The 20869-nt window shown below is 44.6% G+C and overlaps 1 protein-coding gene across 1 annotated transcript; it reads left to right on the top strand.

Annotated features, from left to right (window-relative positions):
• The first annotated feature begins 6411 nt into the window (after positions 1–6411).
• On the top strand, positions 6412–19033 carry mief2 (mitochondrial elongation factor 2). The gene is made up of 8 exons (XM_079498703.1): positions 6412–6570; positions 9002–9165; positions 11427–11601; positions 11833–11951; positions 14381–14557; positions 15448–15611; positions 16025–16171; positions 17125–19033. Exons 2-8 carry the CDS (start codon positions 9025–9027, stop codon positions 17621–17623), a joined length of 1422 nt encoding a protein of 473 aa, XP_079354829.1. The 5' UTR covers positions 6412–6570; positions 9002–9024; the 3' UTR covers positions 17624–19033.
• Positions 19034–20869: the final 1836 nt, after the last annotated feature.

The following is a 20869-nucleotide window of genomic DNA, read 5'->3' as shown; positions in this document are numbered from 1 at the left end:
AATGTATTTTGGCCCTAAACCATTCAAAGCTTTATAGACCAACAGTAGTATTTTGAAATGAAGTCTTTGACACACCGGGAACCAGTGTAAGGATTTGCACCCGCTTCACAGAACTGACATGCTCCACTTTCTGGGTATTAGTAAGGACTCAAGCAGCAGGGTGTTCTGAATCAACTGTAGTCATCTGATTGTTTTGTTGCGACCTTAGATCGCAGATTACTATTAACCTGAAAAACCCATCCGTCAGTCGTGTCACGCCTCCTATATGGTTATCAGTCCATCACGCCTCGTGACATCATGTCTCCATATATGGCCTTCTCCATATATGAAGATCACAACACTGACCTCATTGCCTCGTGACATCATGCCTCGTGACATCACGTCTCCATATATGGCCTTCTCCATATATGAAGATCACTGACCATCAAACCCTGGATAGCCATACATGGAGAAGACTGATCATCACCTAGATCTGCATATATGGAGCCGGCCAGCAACTCTACATCTGACCTCAAACCCTTAGATCTCTGTGGAGCTGACTTGTTCTGACATTCCATATGTTGATCCTTCCTCACCGTCCTTCCTCTTCGATGTCTCCCTTTTGACTGATACCTGTCCATTCAACAGGCCCCAAAATGAAGGCTGGGCCCTTATCAAACCCTTTACACTCAAGACACTGCCCCGCTTCCACCCTTAGATCTCCATATATGGAGTTGACCTGTTCTGACATTCCATGTTGAACTGACCTCATCAAACCCTATACACTCAAGACACTTCCCCGCTTCCACCCTTAGATCTCCATATATGGAGTTGACCTGTTCTGACATTCCATGTTGAACTGACCTCTTCAAACCCTGTACACTCAAGACACGCTCCATATATGGCCAATACAGAATTCATTCCATGTTGATCTTACCATGCCAAAGCACCAGCCCAGCCAGCCCAGAAGTCTGCCGTCACCCAGGCGGATGTGTGCACGTGACCTCAGGGCGTCTTACTGGTTTAGGGAGACCTGTAAAGACACTGTTACATATTAGCGACTTACAGTAAGCAAGAACAAAAAACATGGTAATACATCATATACATAAAAAAATAGTCATCATGAATCATACAAGCTAACAGTGGAATATCTACAGTATAATGAAACTATGCATATATACTATATAGTGCTATGTCTACATAAAATGCTATCTAAGTTACATAAGTTGAGCCTTTGCATACGCCTGTAGGTCGTCGCGGCTAGGGCAAGTGCTACGGCAAGTGCTATGGGCTAAGATGGAGTCTGAAGAGGTGGGTTTTCAGACTACGGCGGAAGATTGGGAGTGAGTCTACTGTATGCAGTTCTGATTGCAATGGGAAGTGCATTCCATAGTTTAGGAGCCAGAAGGGAGAAGAGTTTGGGACGTGTGGAGCGTTGTCCCTGCGTTTTTAGTGAAGGTACTTCCAGCTTCCCTGCGTTAGCTGATCAGAGTGCGTGGGTGGGTTTGTAGGGTTCGATCAGACTTGCAAGATATGGGGGTGCCATACCTTTGGTTGCTTTGAATGCCAGCATCAAAGTTTTGTACTCTGTGCGGGCAGCGACCGGGAGCCAATGGAGGGAGCGGAGAAGGGGGGAGACATGTGAGAATTCTGGCTGGTTGAAGACCAAGCGAGCTGCGGCATTTTGGATCAATTAGAGAGGCTTAAGTGCACATGCCGCCGGTAGGCCAGTAAGAAGGGAGTTACAATAGTCAAAGGGCTGGGCTGACTCCTAGAGGGTCTAATTCGTCGAATGTTATAGAGCTTATAGGCGTTGTCTATGGAAATAGTTAGCTCCCGCTTAGCTGGGAAGAAGGCAATCTCAGTCTTGTCTGGGTTCAGCTTGATGTGGTTAGAAGACGGTTAGATGCACTCTTCCACCTGAGTGGGGGGGAATGATAGAAACAGTTGAGTGTCATCGGCATAGCAGTGATAAGATAGATTGTGAGCAGAGATGACAGTGCCAAGAGATTAGTGTCTGGGGTAGCGGTCTGACTCTGCATTTGCTTGTAAAGCTGCACTTTGGTTCACAGTAAGTGAAAACATACTCCGAACCTTTTCTCTACATTTCCTTCCTTTACACTTCTGAGCTGTCTTAGCTCCTTTCCTTTCCCCCGTCTAACCACACTAGACCCTGACTCATGGCTGGCTGAATCTCGATATTTATCGAACAAATCACACAGGCTGACTAATATAGCCTAGTGTCCAATCCAAAGACCCGGACATCCAGACACATCCAGCGAAGGAGGCCGTCTCCTAGGGTTTTGTATCAACTTACTTCCTACTTCCTATTATTACTATTATTATGTTATAATTATTAGTTGTACTTTATTATTATTATTACTTTATTATTATTATCTCTTATATCTGTTTATAATGTGCTTTCCCACCGTCCCTATACTGTCCTCCTCATGTCGCCCTAGACACTACCTTTCCCGTCACAGAGATCCCTCAAATCTCATCTATCCAGCTCGTTCACCCAGTCACCACATTGTGGTGGAGGGAGGCCTCTGGAACTGCCACGCAGCTACCAAGAAGAAAATGCCGGAATTCATTTCAGGCCACGCCTCCCTCAAGTCTCTGCATTTCCTTGCTCTGACTGAAACCTGGATTACACCAGATAACACTGCTACCCCCGCCGCCCTCTCTGTTTCACACAAGTTCACCCACACCCCTCGCCCAACAGGTGCAGGGGGGGGTACAGGACTACTAATGTCCCCCAAATGGAATTTCCGTGTCTTAAATCTCTCTCACCTTTCTCTGTCCACATGTGAATTTCATGCTATCTCAATATCACAACCAGTCCCCCTAACCCTCATTGTGCTCTATCGCCCCCCAGGAACCCTTGGGAACTTCCTGGAAGAACTAGATTCTCTGATCAGCTCCTTTCCGGAGAATGGCACCCCTCTGATCCTACTGGGTGATTTCAACCTACCTACAGCAGAGAAGTATCTTCCCGTTACATCCCTTCTGGCCTCATTTGACCTCTCCCTATCTCCCTCCCCTCCCACTCACAAGGCTGGTAATGTTTTGGACCTTGTGTTCTCCAGAGCCTGCTCTCCCTCTACACTCTCTGTTACCCCCTTAATCAGGTCTGACCACCACTTCATAACCTTCTCCCTCTCTCTCTCCACCCTCCCGCCCAAACCTACTAACCCTCCGAACACCACCACCCGATGCAATCTCAAGTCCCTAAACCCCTCCTCCCTCTCATCCTCTATTCTCTCCTCTCTACCCTCCCTGGAGTCCTTCCTCTCTCTCTCACCTAACACTGCAACCTCATCCTTCCTCTCCTCTATCTCATCGGCATTCGACCAACACTGCCCGCTCTCATCCAGGCCAGCTCGCTCATGTCCACCGGCTCCCTGGTTATCTGAAACTCTCAGATCTGAACGAACACCTCTAAGGGCAGCCGAAAGAAGGTGGCACAAGACAAAGCTACCTGATGACCTTTCCCACTTTCACTCACTCCTCTCTGCCTTCTCCCTCTCACTAACCACTGCTAAAACCTCTTTCTACCACACCAAAATCCAATCCTGTACTTCTAACCCAAGGAAACTCTTCTCCACTTTCTCCTCCCTCCTTAAGCCCCCTCCCCCCACTCAACCTGCATCCCTCACTGCTGATGTTTTTGTCAACTACTTTGAGAAGAAGGTTGACGATATCAGCAGCTCCTTTCCCCCCCTCCCCCATAAAGTGGCATCTGACTCAACCAACACTAACCCCAACTTACCATGCATGTCTTCTTTCTCTCCTCTTTCCCCAGACGAGGTCCTACAACTAGTGACATCCACTAGACCTACCACCTGTCCTCTCGACCCTGTCCCGTCTCCAATCTTCCAGACCATCGCACCTGATCTGCTCCCCTTCATCACCTCCATCATCAACACCTCAGTAACCTCAGGCTGCTTCCCATCTGCCCTCAAGTCAGCCAGAGTAACTCCACTCCTCAAAAAACCAACCCTTGACCCCTCAGATGTCAAGAACTACAGACCGGTATCACTCCTTTCATTTCTGTCTAAAAGCATTGAACGTGTTGTCTCCAACCAGCTCTCTCTCCATCTCTCACAGAACAACCTGCTGGATCCCAACCAATCAGGATTCAAGAAGGCACACTCCACAGAAACTGCCCTGCTGGCAGTCACAGAAGCACTACATGCTGCCCAGGCTGCTTCCCACTCTGCTGTCCTGATTCTCCTAGACCTATCGGCGGAATTTGACACAGTGAACCACCAGCTGCTCCTAGACACCCTAGCGGATCTAGGCATCGGCGGGACAGCACTAAAGTGGTTCTCTTCCTATCTCACCGACCGGACCTACCAGGTTTCCTGGAAAGGTCTGCTATCATCCCCCCGAACCCTCCAAACTGGGGTCCCACAGGGATCTGTACTTGGTCCGCTCCTTTTCTCACTGTACACCAAATCCCTTGGCACTATCATCTCTGCTCACAATATATCCTATCACTGCTATGCCGATGACACACAACTGTTTCTATCCTTCCCCCCCTCTGCCACTCAGGTGGAAGAGCGCATCACTGCATGCCTGGCTGACATCTCACAGTGGATGTCCTCCAACCACCTCAAGCTGAACCCAGACAAGACTGAGCTTCTCTTCTTCCCAGCTAAGTCCTGCCCTATGCGGGAGCTAACTATTTCCGTAGACAACGCCCTGGTAACGTCTGTCCCAACAGCCAGGAACCTTGGTGTTGTCCTGGACAGTCAGCTCTCGTTTAAAACTCACATCACAGCTGTCACTCGATCCTGTAGGTTCACACTCTATAACATACGACGAATTAGACCGTTCCTCACCCAGGAATCAGCCCAGCTCCTAATCCAGACAACAGTCTTGTCAAAACTTGACTATTGTAATTCGCTCCTTACTGGCCTACCGGCATGTGCACTTAAGCCTCTCCAACTGATCCAAAACGCCGCAGCTCGTCTGGTCTTCAACCAGCCAAAATTCTCACATGTCTCCCCCCTGCTCCGCTCCCTGCACTGGCTCCCAGTCGCTGCCCGCACAGAATACAAAACTCTGATGCTGGCATTCAAAGCAACCAAAGGTATGGCTCCCCCATATCTTGCAAGCATGATTGAACCCTACAAACCCTCCCGCGCACTCAGATCAGCCAACGCAGGAAAGCTGGAAGTACCCTCACTAAAAACGCCGGGACAACGCTCCACACGTCCCAAACTCTTCTCCCTTCTGGCCCCAAAACTGTGGAATGCACTCCCCGTTGCAATCAGAACTGCAGCATCACTCCCAATCTTCCGCCGTAGTCTGAAGACCCACCTTTTCAGACTCCATCATGGCCCATAGCACTTATCCTACCCCCTTAGATAGCACTTTTTAGACTTAGATAGCATTTGAAACAGACTTATAGCATGTCATGTAGACAGCACAATAATTGCATTGTATGTAGTCATAGCACATCATAGTACATATGTATAGCATAGTATAGTATATATGTATATTTAATATGTATAGTGTCATTATATAGATATGTTCTAGTTACGTTCTTAGCTTACGCATGTTTCTTGATAAATGCATTTTATATATGTGATGTATTCCCATACTTTTGTTCTTGCCTAATGTAAGTCGCTCTGGATTAAGAGCGTCTGCTAAATGCCTAAATTGTAAATTGTAAATTGTAGTGTACACTACAGGGAGAAAAGGAGGGGACAAAGTACAGATCCCTGTGGGACCCCAGTTAGGAGGGTTCGGGGGATGATAGCAAACCTTTCCAAGAAACCTGGTACGACCGGTCAGTTAGGTAGGAGGAGAACCACTTTAGTGCCCTCCCGCCGATGCCTAGATCAACTAGGGTGTCTAGGAGCAGCTGGTGGTTCACTGTGTCAAATGCTGCTATTAGGTTTAGATTTCTTGAGGAGTGGCGTTACTCTGGCTGACTAGAAGACAGATATGGGACCCAGACTATAGGCCTAGTGCCTTTTAACAAAAACCTTTTTGTTTTAACCAAATAATATCACTTAGCTACTGTAAGCTACACCTTTAATGTGCCAACTGTCAAAGTTTATCAACCCACCAAAATGGTACAAAGAAACCCATATACATCAATTTATACAATGCAAAGTTTACACATTAAAACCAATATGATGGTGGGCAGTGGGGCTGAGTGGGCACAGGATGTAGACTACCATGGAGCAGGCAAAGTAAGTCATTCAAAGTGTGTGTGAGTGTGTGTGTGTGTGTGTGTGTGTGTGTGTGTGTGTGTGTGTGTGTGCGCGCGCGCGCGCGTGTGTGTGTCAGTGTGTGTGTGTGTGTGTGTCAGTGTGTGCGTGCGTGCGTGCGTGTGTGACGTGTGCGTGCGTGCGCGCGCTCTCTGCCTTCCTATTGGCCGGATGGAGTGCCAATCTGCTGTGCGGTGTAGGCGGGTTCCTGTCAGTCACAACAGCTGCTAGACAGCAGCAGACTCGTTAGCTGAAGCTTAGCTTGTTGTTAGCCGCTGTTAGCTACAGGATGCGGTGTGAGGCTGAAGTACACATTCTAATGCTTCGGGGGGTCGTAGTATTACTTTCCAATCCTTACTGAGTGGTAAGTAAGGCCTATATATATATATATATATACACCTCGAAATAGATCCACTTGGATCATAATATAACATTGTGAGGGTTGGGACACAATCAACACATCTGACTGGCTGGCTGAGGCTAGTTAACTTAGCAAACTTGCTAGTTAGCCAGTACAGTACGCAGGCACAAAAACAACTTCCTTCTTTCTTCTTATCAATATTGTTTATCGGATACCGTGATATCCAGCCAACAACAACGTCGCCAGACGTGGGGGGTGTTTAAATGGAAACTACGTCACGTTAGCCTTTGGGGTTTTTGTTGTTCATTGACAATGCCCTCGTATCAGCTTGCCCCGCCCACTCTCTGACTGTACTCATAACACAGATCTGAAGAGCCTCGGCCTTATTCAGTAGTAGTTCAGTATTACTATTTCATTTAATTATACTTTAATGTAGCCTATCCTAACTATAAGGATCAAGCTGTGCAGCCACTGCAGTGCCCCGGGGACCATGCAGCTATAATAAGTGCCTTGCTCAAGGTCACTGTCTCTTAATAACATACATGCATGTTTTGTGGTGTGGGAGTAGATCCACTACATGTAGGCTACTCTCCACAGAGAAAGAAAAAGGCCCCTAAATTGGGTTCAAAGTTTAAACCCAGTAACCTCTGGGTATGATGACCACCAGTGCTAACCGCTGAACCATCATGTGACCTACATTTGAGTGTTGTTTTACTTGGCTGTATCTCCTAGTATTTCTACTTCTAGCTCAGTGTTTCTCAAACGTTTTCATGTCAAGGACCTCCAAATTGATATTTATTAGGCCACGGACCCCCACGTGAAAAAAACAAATCAAAATGATTAAACATTTCCTAAATATTAAAAAGAAAAGATGGCAAAAAAAATCTGCATTTTTTTTAAATAGCCAACGTATAAAATATGGATACATTTTTGTGCTGCTGTTAACACAATTTTCTGGTGGTCCTGGATCCCACTTTGAGAACCATTGTTCTAGCTAAATGAATGTCAGGTGGCTTTGTGTGTTCCCTTGCTTTGTCTGGTTTTAACACCAGTTAACAAAGTCAAGCTGTGTTTATTCTGTGCTGTGCATGTATTGGTTGTTGTGCTGTCCTCAATGTTCAGAAGATTCAACAACGTGGCACGTATGCTGCATTCTAGGACAATGTGTATGTTGCATCCATAAATAGCTTCACAGATGGATGCCAGTCAGAACAAAAGGGTATATGCCATAGAACTTGTGCCCTCTCACCCGTTTTGTGCCAAAAAGGGAGCCTTGCTGCTCCAGACTGGAACAACGTGGTTACTTAACAGTGATACTATTACTATTTCTGGCTCCCAAATGATCAGGGCTCGATATTATAAGCACAGCAGCGCACAGACTCTGCTTTGGGCAAGTTGACAAAGTGTATTTCTGTTGCAGTCACATATACCCAGCACCCCGGCCCTGTCTATCCACTATCCAGAAGGGACAATCTCAGAGTGGATAAGTGATCTCTGCTAGAGTTGTACCGATGCCAGTGTCTGTAAAGCTGGCGATACTACCTAAAACGCTGGTATCCGTGGCGATGAATGTTAGTTAATGCCATTCCGATACCATGCAATGTATCACATCATGATGAGATTTAATTTACAGTCATAGTTAATTTTAATTGACGTTGCGTTGTTTTATATTCGTACTGTACAATTTACATTATTATTTTGTTCACTTTTTATTTATTCCTAGATCAGTGATTCTGAAAGAAAACTACTCCGAGTTATATTCTCAGAGTTACAAACTTGTAAGGGTTCATTTGGAACCCCCTCAAGGAACCCAGAGGGTCCTGGGCCTCGACCCAACTTTGAGAACCACTGTCCAGAACCATATTTTTGAGCGGCTCCTTTGCACAGCTTTGTGTGTATGTGTGTTTGTCTGTATGAGCACGGAATGAGCTCAGCTAATTAGCTGAGCAAGGAATGTGATGTTATGTATGATGATAAGAGCGCCGCTCACTTCACAAGTGGGATTTTTTTTATTATTACACAGTGGTATCGGACTCGGTATGGTAAATGGTAAATGGTATCAATCGATATGCAAGTTATGGGGATTGGAATCGGGAAGGGGAAAATGGTATCGTTACATCGCTAATCTGTGCTACGGAATAAGAAAGACCAACAGTTTTCTACCGAAAAAGAAAATCACCATTACACCACACTGGTTTGGTTTATACTTTCTCAAGGGTTAGGAGACTTTATTATCGACCTTTCTCTGTCCCAGCAACACAACTCTCGCAGGATCTAGCACCAGTAAACATAGGACGTTTGAGATTTGCCGCCAGACGCCGGTGCCCACTTACAGTAGGAGACCATTTGTAGGGTTTGTGAAACATGTCGCCTCTAGTGGCTCCAATTGGAATGGTGCATGTTCCTAAATGAACCGCCTTTGCCGTCCCTCAAGGCTAACTCCAAGAACAGGAAGTGATGTACTTCCACGGCAGCAGAAGGGGGCGAGGAGAAGATGGCATCGGCATGGTGGTGGACTTCCTGCTGTCTAACGCCCGATTGGTCCTGGGAGTGGGCGGGGCTGCAATTTTGGGCATCGCTACACTGGCTGTCAAACGGGTGAGTTTTTCCATCTTTTCATTGGTCAAGGAAGGATACTGTGTCCTTTCCAGTGCAGTGGTCCCTGACCTTTTCTGGATAAGGGCCTAGACCTGTCAGCCCCTATCATTACATAATCGCCTAATCACAATTATTTGAGATAATCGAAATAATGTTTTGTATCATCGTCATCATTTCAGAGTTTATTTTGATGAGCATTGCAATCTCAGTGGAATGTAGAATACTTAACCCATTACAACTACTAAAGCATCCTTGTCATTTCAGATTTTTAGTGTTGGCTATGCAAAAACTGCACATATACTAAACAAGCTTGTACTGTACATCTGCTATTTTAGAAAATATTGGGTGTCCTTGCCACAAAAAAGTCAGAACTAGAAGGCATTTGGCAGACAATGTATAAGTTCTTATTTATTGTATCACTATGAAAACACATTTTCAAGGTTTTAAAGAATTGATAAAAACAAAATCCATGTCATTTATTTACATTACTTTTTAAATATTAATGTTATATAATCATCAAAGTCCTAGTGTTGTGCCAATAATTTGGTGGGCCACTTCCGATACGCTTGCGGCCCAGCAGTGGGCCCAGACCACAGGGTGGAAATCACAGTTTTTTTCCCCCAGTTGAGTTGTATTTGAAGGTTCAAAGTATATTTGTACATCGCCGCAGAGTAGTCCAGCCTTAAATCCCCCCCTCCCCCCAATAAAAGCCTAATATCTCTCCTGACCAAGGGAGGATTATTACCTCATGGATTGGCCTGGGGGCAGATGTTTGATTTCACACACAGGTTCGAATCTTGGACATTACATGTGCACGCACTGCCACGCAGACAGCAACTACACAAACACCTAGAAAGACTGCAGCACCGCCACCTACTACTACACTGTGTCGCGTGTAGAAATTAAGCACTTACCCTGGCTTACTTTGTGGGTGTAAATTCAATTTGCATGCTTTAAGTAATTCCATTCTTCTCCATTAGAGAGGTATGCAAACAGCTGTTCATAACAGCTCCTTTTCCTGGTTGTAGAAAGTCTTAATTGCCAACACGTGTGTGTGTGTGTGTGTGTGTGTGTGTGTGTGTGATATATTACATTTCTCTGTCGCCGCGACTGATTTCAGTCATTTGGATTCCATAGAAGCCCACTGAAAATGGCAGATCTACAAGCCCACAGTGTTGTGAGCTTGCTGTAGATCAGCTATTTTTGGTCATAGTTATATTAAGATTAAATACTATTTGAAGTGGTTAAATTAATAATAGAATAGCAGGGGCACGGTGGCACAGTCGGTAGTGCGGTCGCCTCACAGCTAGAACGTCCTGGGTTCGATTCCCGCTGTGGACACACGCTGTGGGTGCTGGCGGCTTGTTCTCTCCTCCGCATCATCAGTGCCCATACCCGAGGCGGGGTTGGCGAAAGGGCCTTTCTGTGTTGAGTTTGCATGTTCTCCCCGTGTCCCCTAGGGTAGGTACCCTCACAAAAAACATGCAGTAATCCTGGTCTCTAAACTGCCTCCCCCTGGCCAGCCAGGGCACCTGATGGAGGTGAAAGGCCAGCCAGGGCGCCTGATGGAGGTGAAAGGAACTGGTTGGGAATAACGTGTTCCTTCCACGCACTACGTCCAACCAGGGAAACTTCCCCCTGTCAGGTGTAAAGGAGCAACTTGTGCATGAAGGAAGCATGAGTTCAAGTCCGTTGCTCTCCCCAGGTTGGCGGAGGATCCCAGGATCACATTTACATAGTTGACACAGGGGTGAAAAATGGGTTACAAAATCGTGTGATACATTTTTGAGTGGTGTAAACCACTCCTACAACTGGCTTTGTTAGTCTGTCTGTGCGTAAAAAATGAGCATGGTTGCTACAGTCACCCAGTTCACACGGGTGTGATTTCATTACGTCAGACATTACGTCAGACCACAGCTGATCAGGCTATATAAGACCTTACACCACTCAGTTCACACAGATAATAATAGAATAGCAGTTTAGAAGCATCTTACATGAACATGAATGGTCATAATGATAAATGGTGATTTATTTTTATCCCAAGCGCTTTACATAGATTGTGCATCACATTCACCCATTCACACACACATTCATACACCGATGGTGGAGGAAACCATGCAATGCACCAATCTGCACATCGGGAGCAATTAGGGGTTCAAAGTCTCAGGTTGTGATTTCTTCAATGTGTTGGCTGCAAACAGCAGCAAAATAAGCTTTAGAATGAGAATGATGTGTGTGTGTGTGTGTGGTCTCGTCTCCAGCTGATTGAGCGAGCGGGACGTGCCGCGGAGGACGAGAAGGTGGAGCAGAAGATGGCGGAGAGCTGGGAGGAGCTGAGTAAAGTCTCCGCCTCCCCCACCATGATCAGGAAGGGCCTAGAAGGCGTGGTCATGAAGCACGTGGCCAAGGCGGCCAAACAGGCCAAACAGAAGAAAGGTGCTGAAAATGCACACAAACACTGAACAATGGGGTCCAGGACCGCTAGGGGGGGTCTGAGTTACTTACAAGGGGGCCCGCCAAATCGCAAAGATTTGCAAAAATGCAGATTTATAAGCTTACAACGTGGCGCAATGCAAATCGTTGTCTGCTTTTTTCACTATTTCTGTGTGACACTCGACAGCAATGATATCCTGTGTTAATTGTGTTTATGGTTTCTATCTGTCCCAGGTGATCTGTGCCAACAGCAGCAGCAGCAGCAGCAGCAGCAGGTGTCTCTCGCTCTGGATGCACCACCAGTGCTCCAGTCCACACCCAAGAGGATCCAGCTTCGTGTCCTCACCCTGCAAGTATGTTCTGATTCACCGCACCCTAATTTAAACCCTGTTTATAGAGTTGCATAAGGTTGTAGATTTGCATTTGTTTTTAAAGTGCTCTGAAAACTTCAAATTGGTTGAAGAGACAGCAGAGTACAGAAGTCATCATCGTTCATCCTCTGGGTCATTGAAGTAATTTCTTCCCAATGGAGAATAACTTTGGGTAATTTCTTTATTCATTAATTTCTTTATTTTTTTTTTCTTTCTTATTTGATGCTATATTAAACATATCTATATGGGAGTTCTGAATGGGGGGGAAAAATAACATGACCCAGGTAGGATGCGTAAATTACATCAGACTTTGGTGCTCTACTGATTATCTTATAATTAATTGCTTCGCAGTGGGCCCCCACATCATTGGCAAAACCCATTTTTATAAATATATGTGAGAAAAAGTCATGGTATATTTTCTTAAAAAGCTTTCACTGTGACACTGAATTTTGAATATGTATTATGTTAGTTCCATTTAATTGATACAAGTGGGAAACACAATTGATTGAATGATTTATAAATTAAACTTTCTCAGCCATCTGATGGTTTTGTGAAACAAACCTTTTGAAATGTGGACGGACCCTGATCCACAAAAGGTTGAGAACCTCTGTTATTATACAATTTAATAATGGGGTATTATAGCCACACGCTCGTAGCTGCCGATGCAAACTTTACCAACGTTGTGGGACAGACTGAGCTGGGCCTTCTTCAACCTGAAGACGCTCCCAGTGTGCGACTAATACGCCTTCATTATTTAGTGTTTAATCCCTTGGCTGGCACCTCACATGGACCGCTGTGCTGTGCACCTTTGGTAACCCTAATAACAATGAAACCCTGACTTTTGCAAGAGCTAAACGGTGCATGGTGACAATCGTCACCCGGCATTGCTCTTCTGCTTTAACTTGTTAACTGAATTGGCGTCGGTTCCTTCACTGCAGCTGTTCGTTCCATTTGCTAAAGCACCCTCTATCGAATGCTATTAACCACTTAAACCCTAATTTACACTTGGTTGTTAAAACAGTCGATCTACAAGCTCATGACGTGCCACCTTGCAAAGCGTTGTGAGCTTGTACATTGCCTGTTTTCTCTATTTTTTTTAAATGGTTGGGTCGTTTTGGAAAATCGTCACAAACTTCGCCCCCCTAATGACATGCCCAAAATAGGGACGCCATGTTGAAAGTTGTAAAAATATAAACTACATTATCCTGTTAGACAGTTCCAAAACAACGTTCTATATATAACATAATCCAGAAGTATGTGCACATCTTTTGAAAGTTCAAACAAAACTGTCACTTGACTAATCATTGCAACACATGTATATGATAAACGCAACATGCCGTTGCTGTCGGGCACAGTGTTAATCTTTTCTGAATATTTTGATTTAGCCTTGAATAACACACCATTTAGATTTAGTCCTATTTAGTCTTCTGAAAAACCTTAGTCTTTTAGTCTTAGTCTTAATGCAATGTTAATTTTTCCAGAAAAGATTTAGCCTTATATTTTCGTCCATGATAAACCCCTTGTCCCTAAACTTCTTTTCTTTTTTTCTTTTTACTATTTTGAAAAACATTTTTGAATAGTTCAACTAGCCTACATTGACACGTTGTGAGCTTGTAGATTAGTCTGTCTTTTGAATAACACACCATTTAGTCTTCTTGTGCTCTTATTTAGTCTTCTGAAAAACCTTAGTCTTTTAGTCTATTTAGTCTTAATCTTAAAGTGGCCTTACACTAGCCGATTTTTTTCAATCTGAAATCTGATAGCACCACACACTACAGGATAATCGGAGCGGGGCAGAGCAAATATCAAACATTCTTGATGTTGATTGGGCCGATCGCGCTTTGAGCGGTCCGGCACCCCCCGAGCGTCAAAATGCCCGATTATCGGCTAGTGTAAGGCCACCTTTAGTCAACAAAATTCCATATTCTAACTTTTCTTTTTGACTTTTCTCGTAAATGAATGCCCTTAATCACACTACTGCGTCACACAATAGTATCAAAGTAGCAGATCTGCAAGCTCGAAACGTGCAAATCTTGGTAGATTCATTGCTGAAAATAGCTGGTGTGAGCTTGTAAATTGGTTATTTTCACAATATTTGAACCCTTGCCCTAAGAGTCCCGGATGCACTGTTGAAGACCCCCCTGCACTAATACAAGCGTGTGTGTGTGTGTGTGTGTGTGTGTGTGTGTGTGTGTGTGTGTGTGTGTGTGTGTGTGTGTGTGTGTGTGTGTGTGTGTGTGTGTGTGTGTGTGTGTGTGTGTGTGTGTGTGTGTGTGTGTGTGTGTGTGTGTGTGTGTGTGTGTGTGTGTGTGTGTGTGTGTGTGTGTGTGTGTGTGTGTGTGTGTGTGTGTGTGTGTGTGTGTGTGTGTGTGTGTGTGTGTGTGTGTGTGTGTGCGTGCGTCTGCGTCTAGGAGCGCCTGCAGCAGTACTATGACACACGGGCAGCGCTGGGGTCTGAGGAGGTGTGCCGGGCCCAGCGTCTGGCTCTGGACATCTGCAGAGAGATCCAGGGCTTCCTCCACACGCGCCACCCTGACATGCCCCTGGGAGAGATGAGTCTGGGAGGCTCTCTGCTCGATGACCTGCAGGTGGCGCTGATGCACACACATTAATTTTCCCATTGAGACTAGCAGAGACCAGATTCTACAAATGTCTTCTAAATCATGACAGTTTTCAGAAAAACATATGTTTCTATGTCACTGGTTCTCAAACTTGTTCATGTCAAGGACCCCAAAAATGATGTGTGTAATTAGCTGCTGACCCCATATGTTGTTCCAGGGACCCCTCATAAAATAATGGTTAAAGTGGTTAAAAGTTAAAGTGACACAGATGCATTCCAGGTCTTAATGGGTTAACAGACTTGGCCACAGTTCTTCATTGTGTACATGGCACTGGTTATTTGCATGCATCTGCAAATCGTTGCTGTCAGGCAGATACCTTTTATCTTCATATTTCTTTTTTTGGGTCTTGTGCAAAAGTAGCGAAAATAGCCGACCGACAAGCTCACAATGAGCTTGTACTCCTTGTAGATCTGCTATTTTATCTGAAAAGTTATGTTTTGGACATACAAGGTTTCCACCGAGAGCAACAAACTGTAGCTTGTACACAACAACCATTCTGTGACGTGACAATTAAGTCTGACATCCTTCCCAATCCCTAACATTGATTGATTGAATACTTTGTTAACACGATGAATACAGATAACACGGAGGTAGGTAATACTAGAGGTAGTAAGTAGTACAGTCAGTCAGTTCATGCCAAAGGGAGAACCCAAAATCCCCAGGGGCTTGTTGCCATTGTGATGTGATGTCAATTTGCAAACGTGTGTGTGTGTGTGTGTGTGTGTGTGTGTGTGTGTGTGTGTGTGTGTGTGTGTGTGTGTGTGTGTGTGTGTGTGTGTGTGTGTGTGTGTGTGTGTGTGTGTGTGTGTGTGTGTGTGTGTGTGTGTGTGTGTGTGTGTGTGTGTGTGTGTGTGTAGGTTGTGAGTGCGGACCATGCATGTCTTCTAGTTCCTCTGCAGCTGGAGTCGTCTCTGTGGCGTCTGGTTCCGGGGGAAGAGACCCTCCTCACCCACCCCCTCCACTGGATGGTCCGCAGGGTCAGCCTGGAGTACTACCCCCGAGGATGCAGCTACTGGGACAGGTGCTTGTTATACTTTACCTGTCCGAAGTTTGCAGGATTGCTCCGTTTTGAACAAAATGCCTCAAATAATGAATGCAGCGCGTGATTTCCAATACATTTTTGCACACACTTTCCCACTAGGGCCTATGCAGAGGAAGAAATGCCACTTGAAATTGTTCAAATCAGCCTCATGGTTGTGCTATAACAGGCCGATTTGCGATCTGGTTTTTGTATTTGAATGCTGAAAACAAAAGTAAAGGTTTAGACATATGAGGTTTCCACCCAATATATTTGCTTGTGGATGTTGAAACGCAAGGATTTCCGCATGTCTCCTAGCAACAGATAAATCCATAACAATCCAACATGTTGTGTAACGTGACCTACAGAGTTGAGCTTCGCTGAGATTTCTCTATGTTTTGTGTGTTGTGCCACAGACACCTGGTGGGGGGTTACCTGTCTTCAGAGGCCCTGGTGAACATGTTGAACAAGGCTATTCTAGACACCATGAACTGGCTTTGTATCAGCAGCACCATGGACTGCCTGGTCAGACCCGTACCTGGAGTCCCAGAGCTTGAGATACAGTAAGTATTATTATTAATGTGCTTTTTTTGTGTTGTCAGGGACAGGGTGTGCATTTGTGTTGCATGCCTAACAAATCTCAGTACTACCTCTCAGTAGTTAGGGCTAGTTAGCAACATTTGTGAGCAATCTGCAAAATAAATGCTTACCAATAGCTGTGTTCATAAAGGTGTCTACTATCGCCTCTCAATTGGCTCTGGTTCCGGATCCTACTAGTCTCACGTAGCCAGACAACTATTCAACAATCTTCGCATGCTATAGAGGTTCCTAAAAAGTTGATTGTGATCTAGCAGTAGATCACAAGTAGACCACAGGTAGACCACATGACATGCCCTTAAAAAAGTAAATGTAAAAATATGAAAGTATGTTTGGCATCTGCCAATTGAATTAAGGTGACTTGATTGATTTACATCAAGATGGGCCTATCAGCTCACTGACTTCATGGCTTCTATAGCGTTCCATGCAAACATCAGTAGCATAACCTTATTTATAAAAACAAAACACCAATTCCATTTCCCCCTCTATTTCCCATTCCAAGTGCATTTGTCTTAAAACACCAGTGCCATTATTAAAGCCCCTCACGTACATTTTCAAAGCATTTTAAGCAATGGGGGGGAAAAAAGGTTAGTAGATCGAGCTTGAGCTGGTCATTTAGTAGTTCTCAAGTCAAAAATAAAGTTGTCCTTTTCTTATGTTCCCTCCCCTGGCCCCCACACAAGTAAAGTGTCTTTGAGAAAAGACAGTCCTAGATATTATTTTTATAAAAAAAAGTGTGGGCACCCCTGCTATATAGAGTCTGGAACTACACCTCCCGAAATCCGAGTAAGGAAGCTGCCAATTCCTTCCACGAAAATATATTTCAAAATATATATATCATTTTATTTTTTATTTCCATTTCTGCTAAGACTAGGATCCTATTCCTACCCCTAAGCCGCACTGTGCTGTTATCTTCTAGGCACGGAGACGAAGGGAGCGGCGAGCAGCGCCTGTTCCTCTCCATCCTGCCGCTGATCCGGGAGGGCGACGTGGCGCTGACAGGCCAGCCCGAGCTCACCTCGCCCTGGGTCAACGCGTGGCACCTGTCCCTCTACCCGTGGGAGACCCAGCGCCTGGCCCAGCTGGACGCCGCAGACGGCGGCTGCCGCCGGCACGTGCTCAAGACCCTGAAGGCGGTGTGCCGCCTGAACCCGGCACTGCGCCCTCTCCCCGCTGCGCCGCTGCACAACCTAATCCTGCACCTCAGCGACAGCGAGAGCGATTGGTCCCAGAGCGCCGTGGACGCGCGCTTCCAACAGTGCGTCACAGAGCTGATCGGCTACCTGGAGCAAGGCGCCATGCACAGCTACTTCAAGCCAGCCGTCAATCTGTTGAGCGGCCTTTCGGAAGAGCAGGTGGACCAGATAGGCTTTATGCTCTACTGCGCCGTGTCAGAGCCCGAAGTACTGCTCATATGAACACGTGCACGACACACACACACACACACACAAACACAGTCACCAACATATCACGCAAAGTAACGTGTACACGCGCACCTGAGAAGTAAGGGGGTGTTTTGTGTTAACCACTTTCAACCTGGTGTCCATATTTTGGGAAGTGGTCATTGTAAGCTAAACCTTTCAATAACAAAAAAAGAAATTTTAGATTGTATTTTTGTTTTTGCCTTTTTTTAAACACTGTCATACAACTTAATTGAATAGGGCTTAAAGGAAACCCTAGGTTTTGCTTATATTGTAGGTGGTTGTTTTTCAGCTTTTAGGCTAAGCATATTAAAAAACATGGCAGGCTAGTTAGTGTTAGGTATGCACATTTAATGAATGCACCAATTACCTTTGTGCAACCATAGAGGGTAGTCAACTGTATTGTCAATGCACAATGGCAGGTACACCTAAATCTTAACACATTATTAATGTGATTAGCTGCAGCTGCATTGCTTACATCATGGTGTACTATAAGGTCAATCCTAGGCAGCCTGCCATGTTTTACCCTGCTGTATTTTATTTTGAACCTGAACTGGAAAACAACATCCTAAACAATCAGCCTAGGGTTCCAACTTTCATCCCCCTTTAAGTGATAAAAAAGGCATTTCATTGATGACAGAGTTGTGAGGTTAATGTTGCAAATCATATTTGCTACCAGAAGAGATTATCTTCTTATTAATAGACACTTGAATGTGTTTTTTTTTATTTTCTCGATCCTTTTCGATTGGCCTTGGCTCCTCCTTGCTTCCTTCTTCCTTCCCTAGCGTCGGGATCCGGAACCGGAGGAACTGGATCCAACATTGAGGAACCAGTAAGGATCCCAACCCTATACAGGATGCAGCAAGCACCGTGCACTTTACTCTACCCACCCAGGTGGAGGAGAGGAACCCAAGTAGAGTGAAAGGCATTTTAATTTACATTAATATATCGGGATATATAATACAGCTGGAGGTGGGTGACCCTGATAAGCAAACTGGACTGAGGAAAGTCAAACACGTGCCAATGGGAACGAGGCGAGGACGGGTTTATATAACCTAAGTTGTTGAAAAATGCTGTCTTTATTTTTATTTTTTTCTGAAGGATGTGCAAAATGATAATTCCTCCCACACACACATGGACAAGCTTCTGGGTCTCTTTTTACGGACTGGGGTGAGAAGAACACCCGACTCGCCAAATGAACAGAAGCTTTTTGGATGGCTTGCGTGGGATTATTGAATATATAGTGTATTGATTACTAGCGGGTGAATGTTTTTTGCGTGGAGTTCATTGAAGGTCCACAAGGCCATATTATGTACTTGCAAATGGAAGGGGATAAGTAACAGAATGTGATGATGCAAAATAAAGTTCTCGCACCAGCCAACAAGTTTGTTACAAGACTATTATTTATTATTTTAAACAGGGTAACTTTTTTCTTATAGCGAAGGAAGGGGGGGGGGGGGGGGAGGAAACTGTTCAGTCTGCTAGTGCTGGCTTTGAGGCTCCGATACCTCTTCCCTGATGGCAACAGTTTGAACAGACTGTTATCAGGTTGTGTGTGGGGTCTTTGATCATCCTCAGGGATGTGCTGCAGCTGTGCAGAGCTCCTCCAAACTGGGCAGCCACACCAATAGCAGCAAGGCAAGTGAGTCGCACTTGCTTCTGACCTGAACGAGCGGCTAGGCAAGTTGAGTGCCCATACATGGCCTTGTCTCGTTTTAAAAAATGCATATCGTCTCTGTTGGGTGGAGACATGTCCAAAACGTTTACTTTTCAGGCTTCAAATTAAAAAAGAGTTCAAAACAAGTTGCAGATTGATGAGCTCAAAACGTTTCCAGCTTGCTGATATTCTATTTTTGATAGTTTTATGTGACACTATAGTGTGAGTAGGGTTTTAATTTATATTTAAAATATTGGATAAGAGGTTTTTGCCCGATCGTTAACGTTGTACAGGGCATTGGACTCTAAACGAGACACGTTAATGTATTTAAATTGAGATTTGTTTAAGGAGAAGTTGCATGCTGTACTTCTCGTCGGCAGAAGTGAAAACGCTGACAATTGGATTTCCCCCACATTTCTTGATCTACTGGGAAATGTAGACATACATGAGAGTCTGTTGGGAAATTTACCATCTTTTTTATATTTCGTAGCTGTCAGGCAAAAACCTTATATCCATATTCAAACTTGTGTTTTTTTCTTAAATGAATGCCCTATTGGATCATGTTACAGCATCACACAAAAGCAAAACTAGCAGATCTACAAGGTTTTTGAACTTGAATCCTGAAGAGTGACACTTGGACAGGCTTTTCACCCCACAGACTAGAGACGAGATATATACTGTAGTGTGTGTGTGTGTGTGTGTGTGTGTGTGTGTGTGTGTGTGTGTGTGTGTGTGTGTGTATATGTATGTAATGTATATATATATATATATATGCCCTACATTTACCGTAACATAAATAGTTGTTCTTCCCACCTCTAAATTGTAGCTATGCAGAAGACTTTGCAGAACCTTTTCAGGGTTGTAGACCCAGTATAGCAGTAATGAAGTCTAGACATACAATATATATTTTACTGGAGGTTTTAATGTGGCAATTGTTTTTATTTTAAAAGGATCACCCCTAGTTTACAGTCTGTAGCTTGCCTCCTTTGAGTAAAGTAACCATTTAAATTATGATTTAAGTCTTGTACAGTAGGTCCCTGTATTATATGCAGTTGTTTGTAACACAGTATGAATGCTGTTATGAATGTTGGCTCTCAGTGGTTGTGAGAGGAAAATGGTGTTCTTATTGCACTTATATTTGCATTCCTGTTCTTAATTTAAGAATCACTGTATTAATTGCAGGCAGCCCAGCAGTGAGAAAGGTATGTGTTCACATAGACTACGTGACACCACCGCCGTCATACGTGGATGTATAAGCAGCATAATCTTGGAAAGATGCCCAGACTTGAGGCTTACACAAAGTAAGTCTTACTTTGAGTAAGACATGTGATGCTGTGGGGCAGCAGCCAGATTTAAAGTGATGCATAGTAGTCACAGATCAGCTGATGCAATGGATTTACAGTGCTAATGGAAATGAAAGGATTATTAATTCCTCTTCTCATTGCTTGTTAACTTAATAACAACTAAACTCTAACATGTTCAGCCTGTACTCTTGTTCTTTAATGTAGGCTAATAATTATGTTAATAATATAATACAAGTTCATGCATTCTTTCGTCTTTACATAAATGCACAGCATATAGGGCTG

The sequence above is a fragment of the Electrona antarctica genome (genome assembly GCF_951216825.1).
Source record: "Electrona antarctica genome assembly, chromosome: 4".
Lineage (NCBI taxonomy): Eukaryota > Metazoa > Chordata > Actinopteri > Myctophiformes > Myctophidae > Electrona > Electrona antarctica.
Note: the sequence above shows the minus strand (reverse complement) of the source record. Positions and strands in the feature narration are given on the sequence as shown.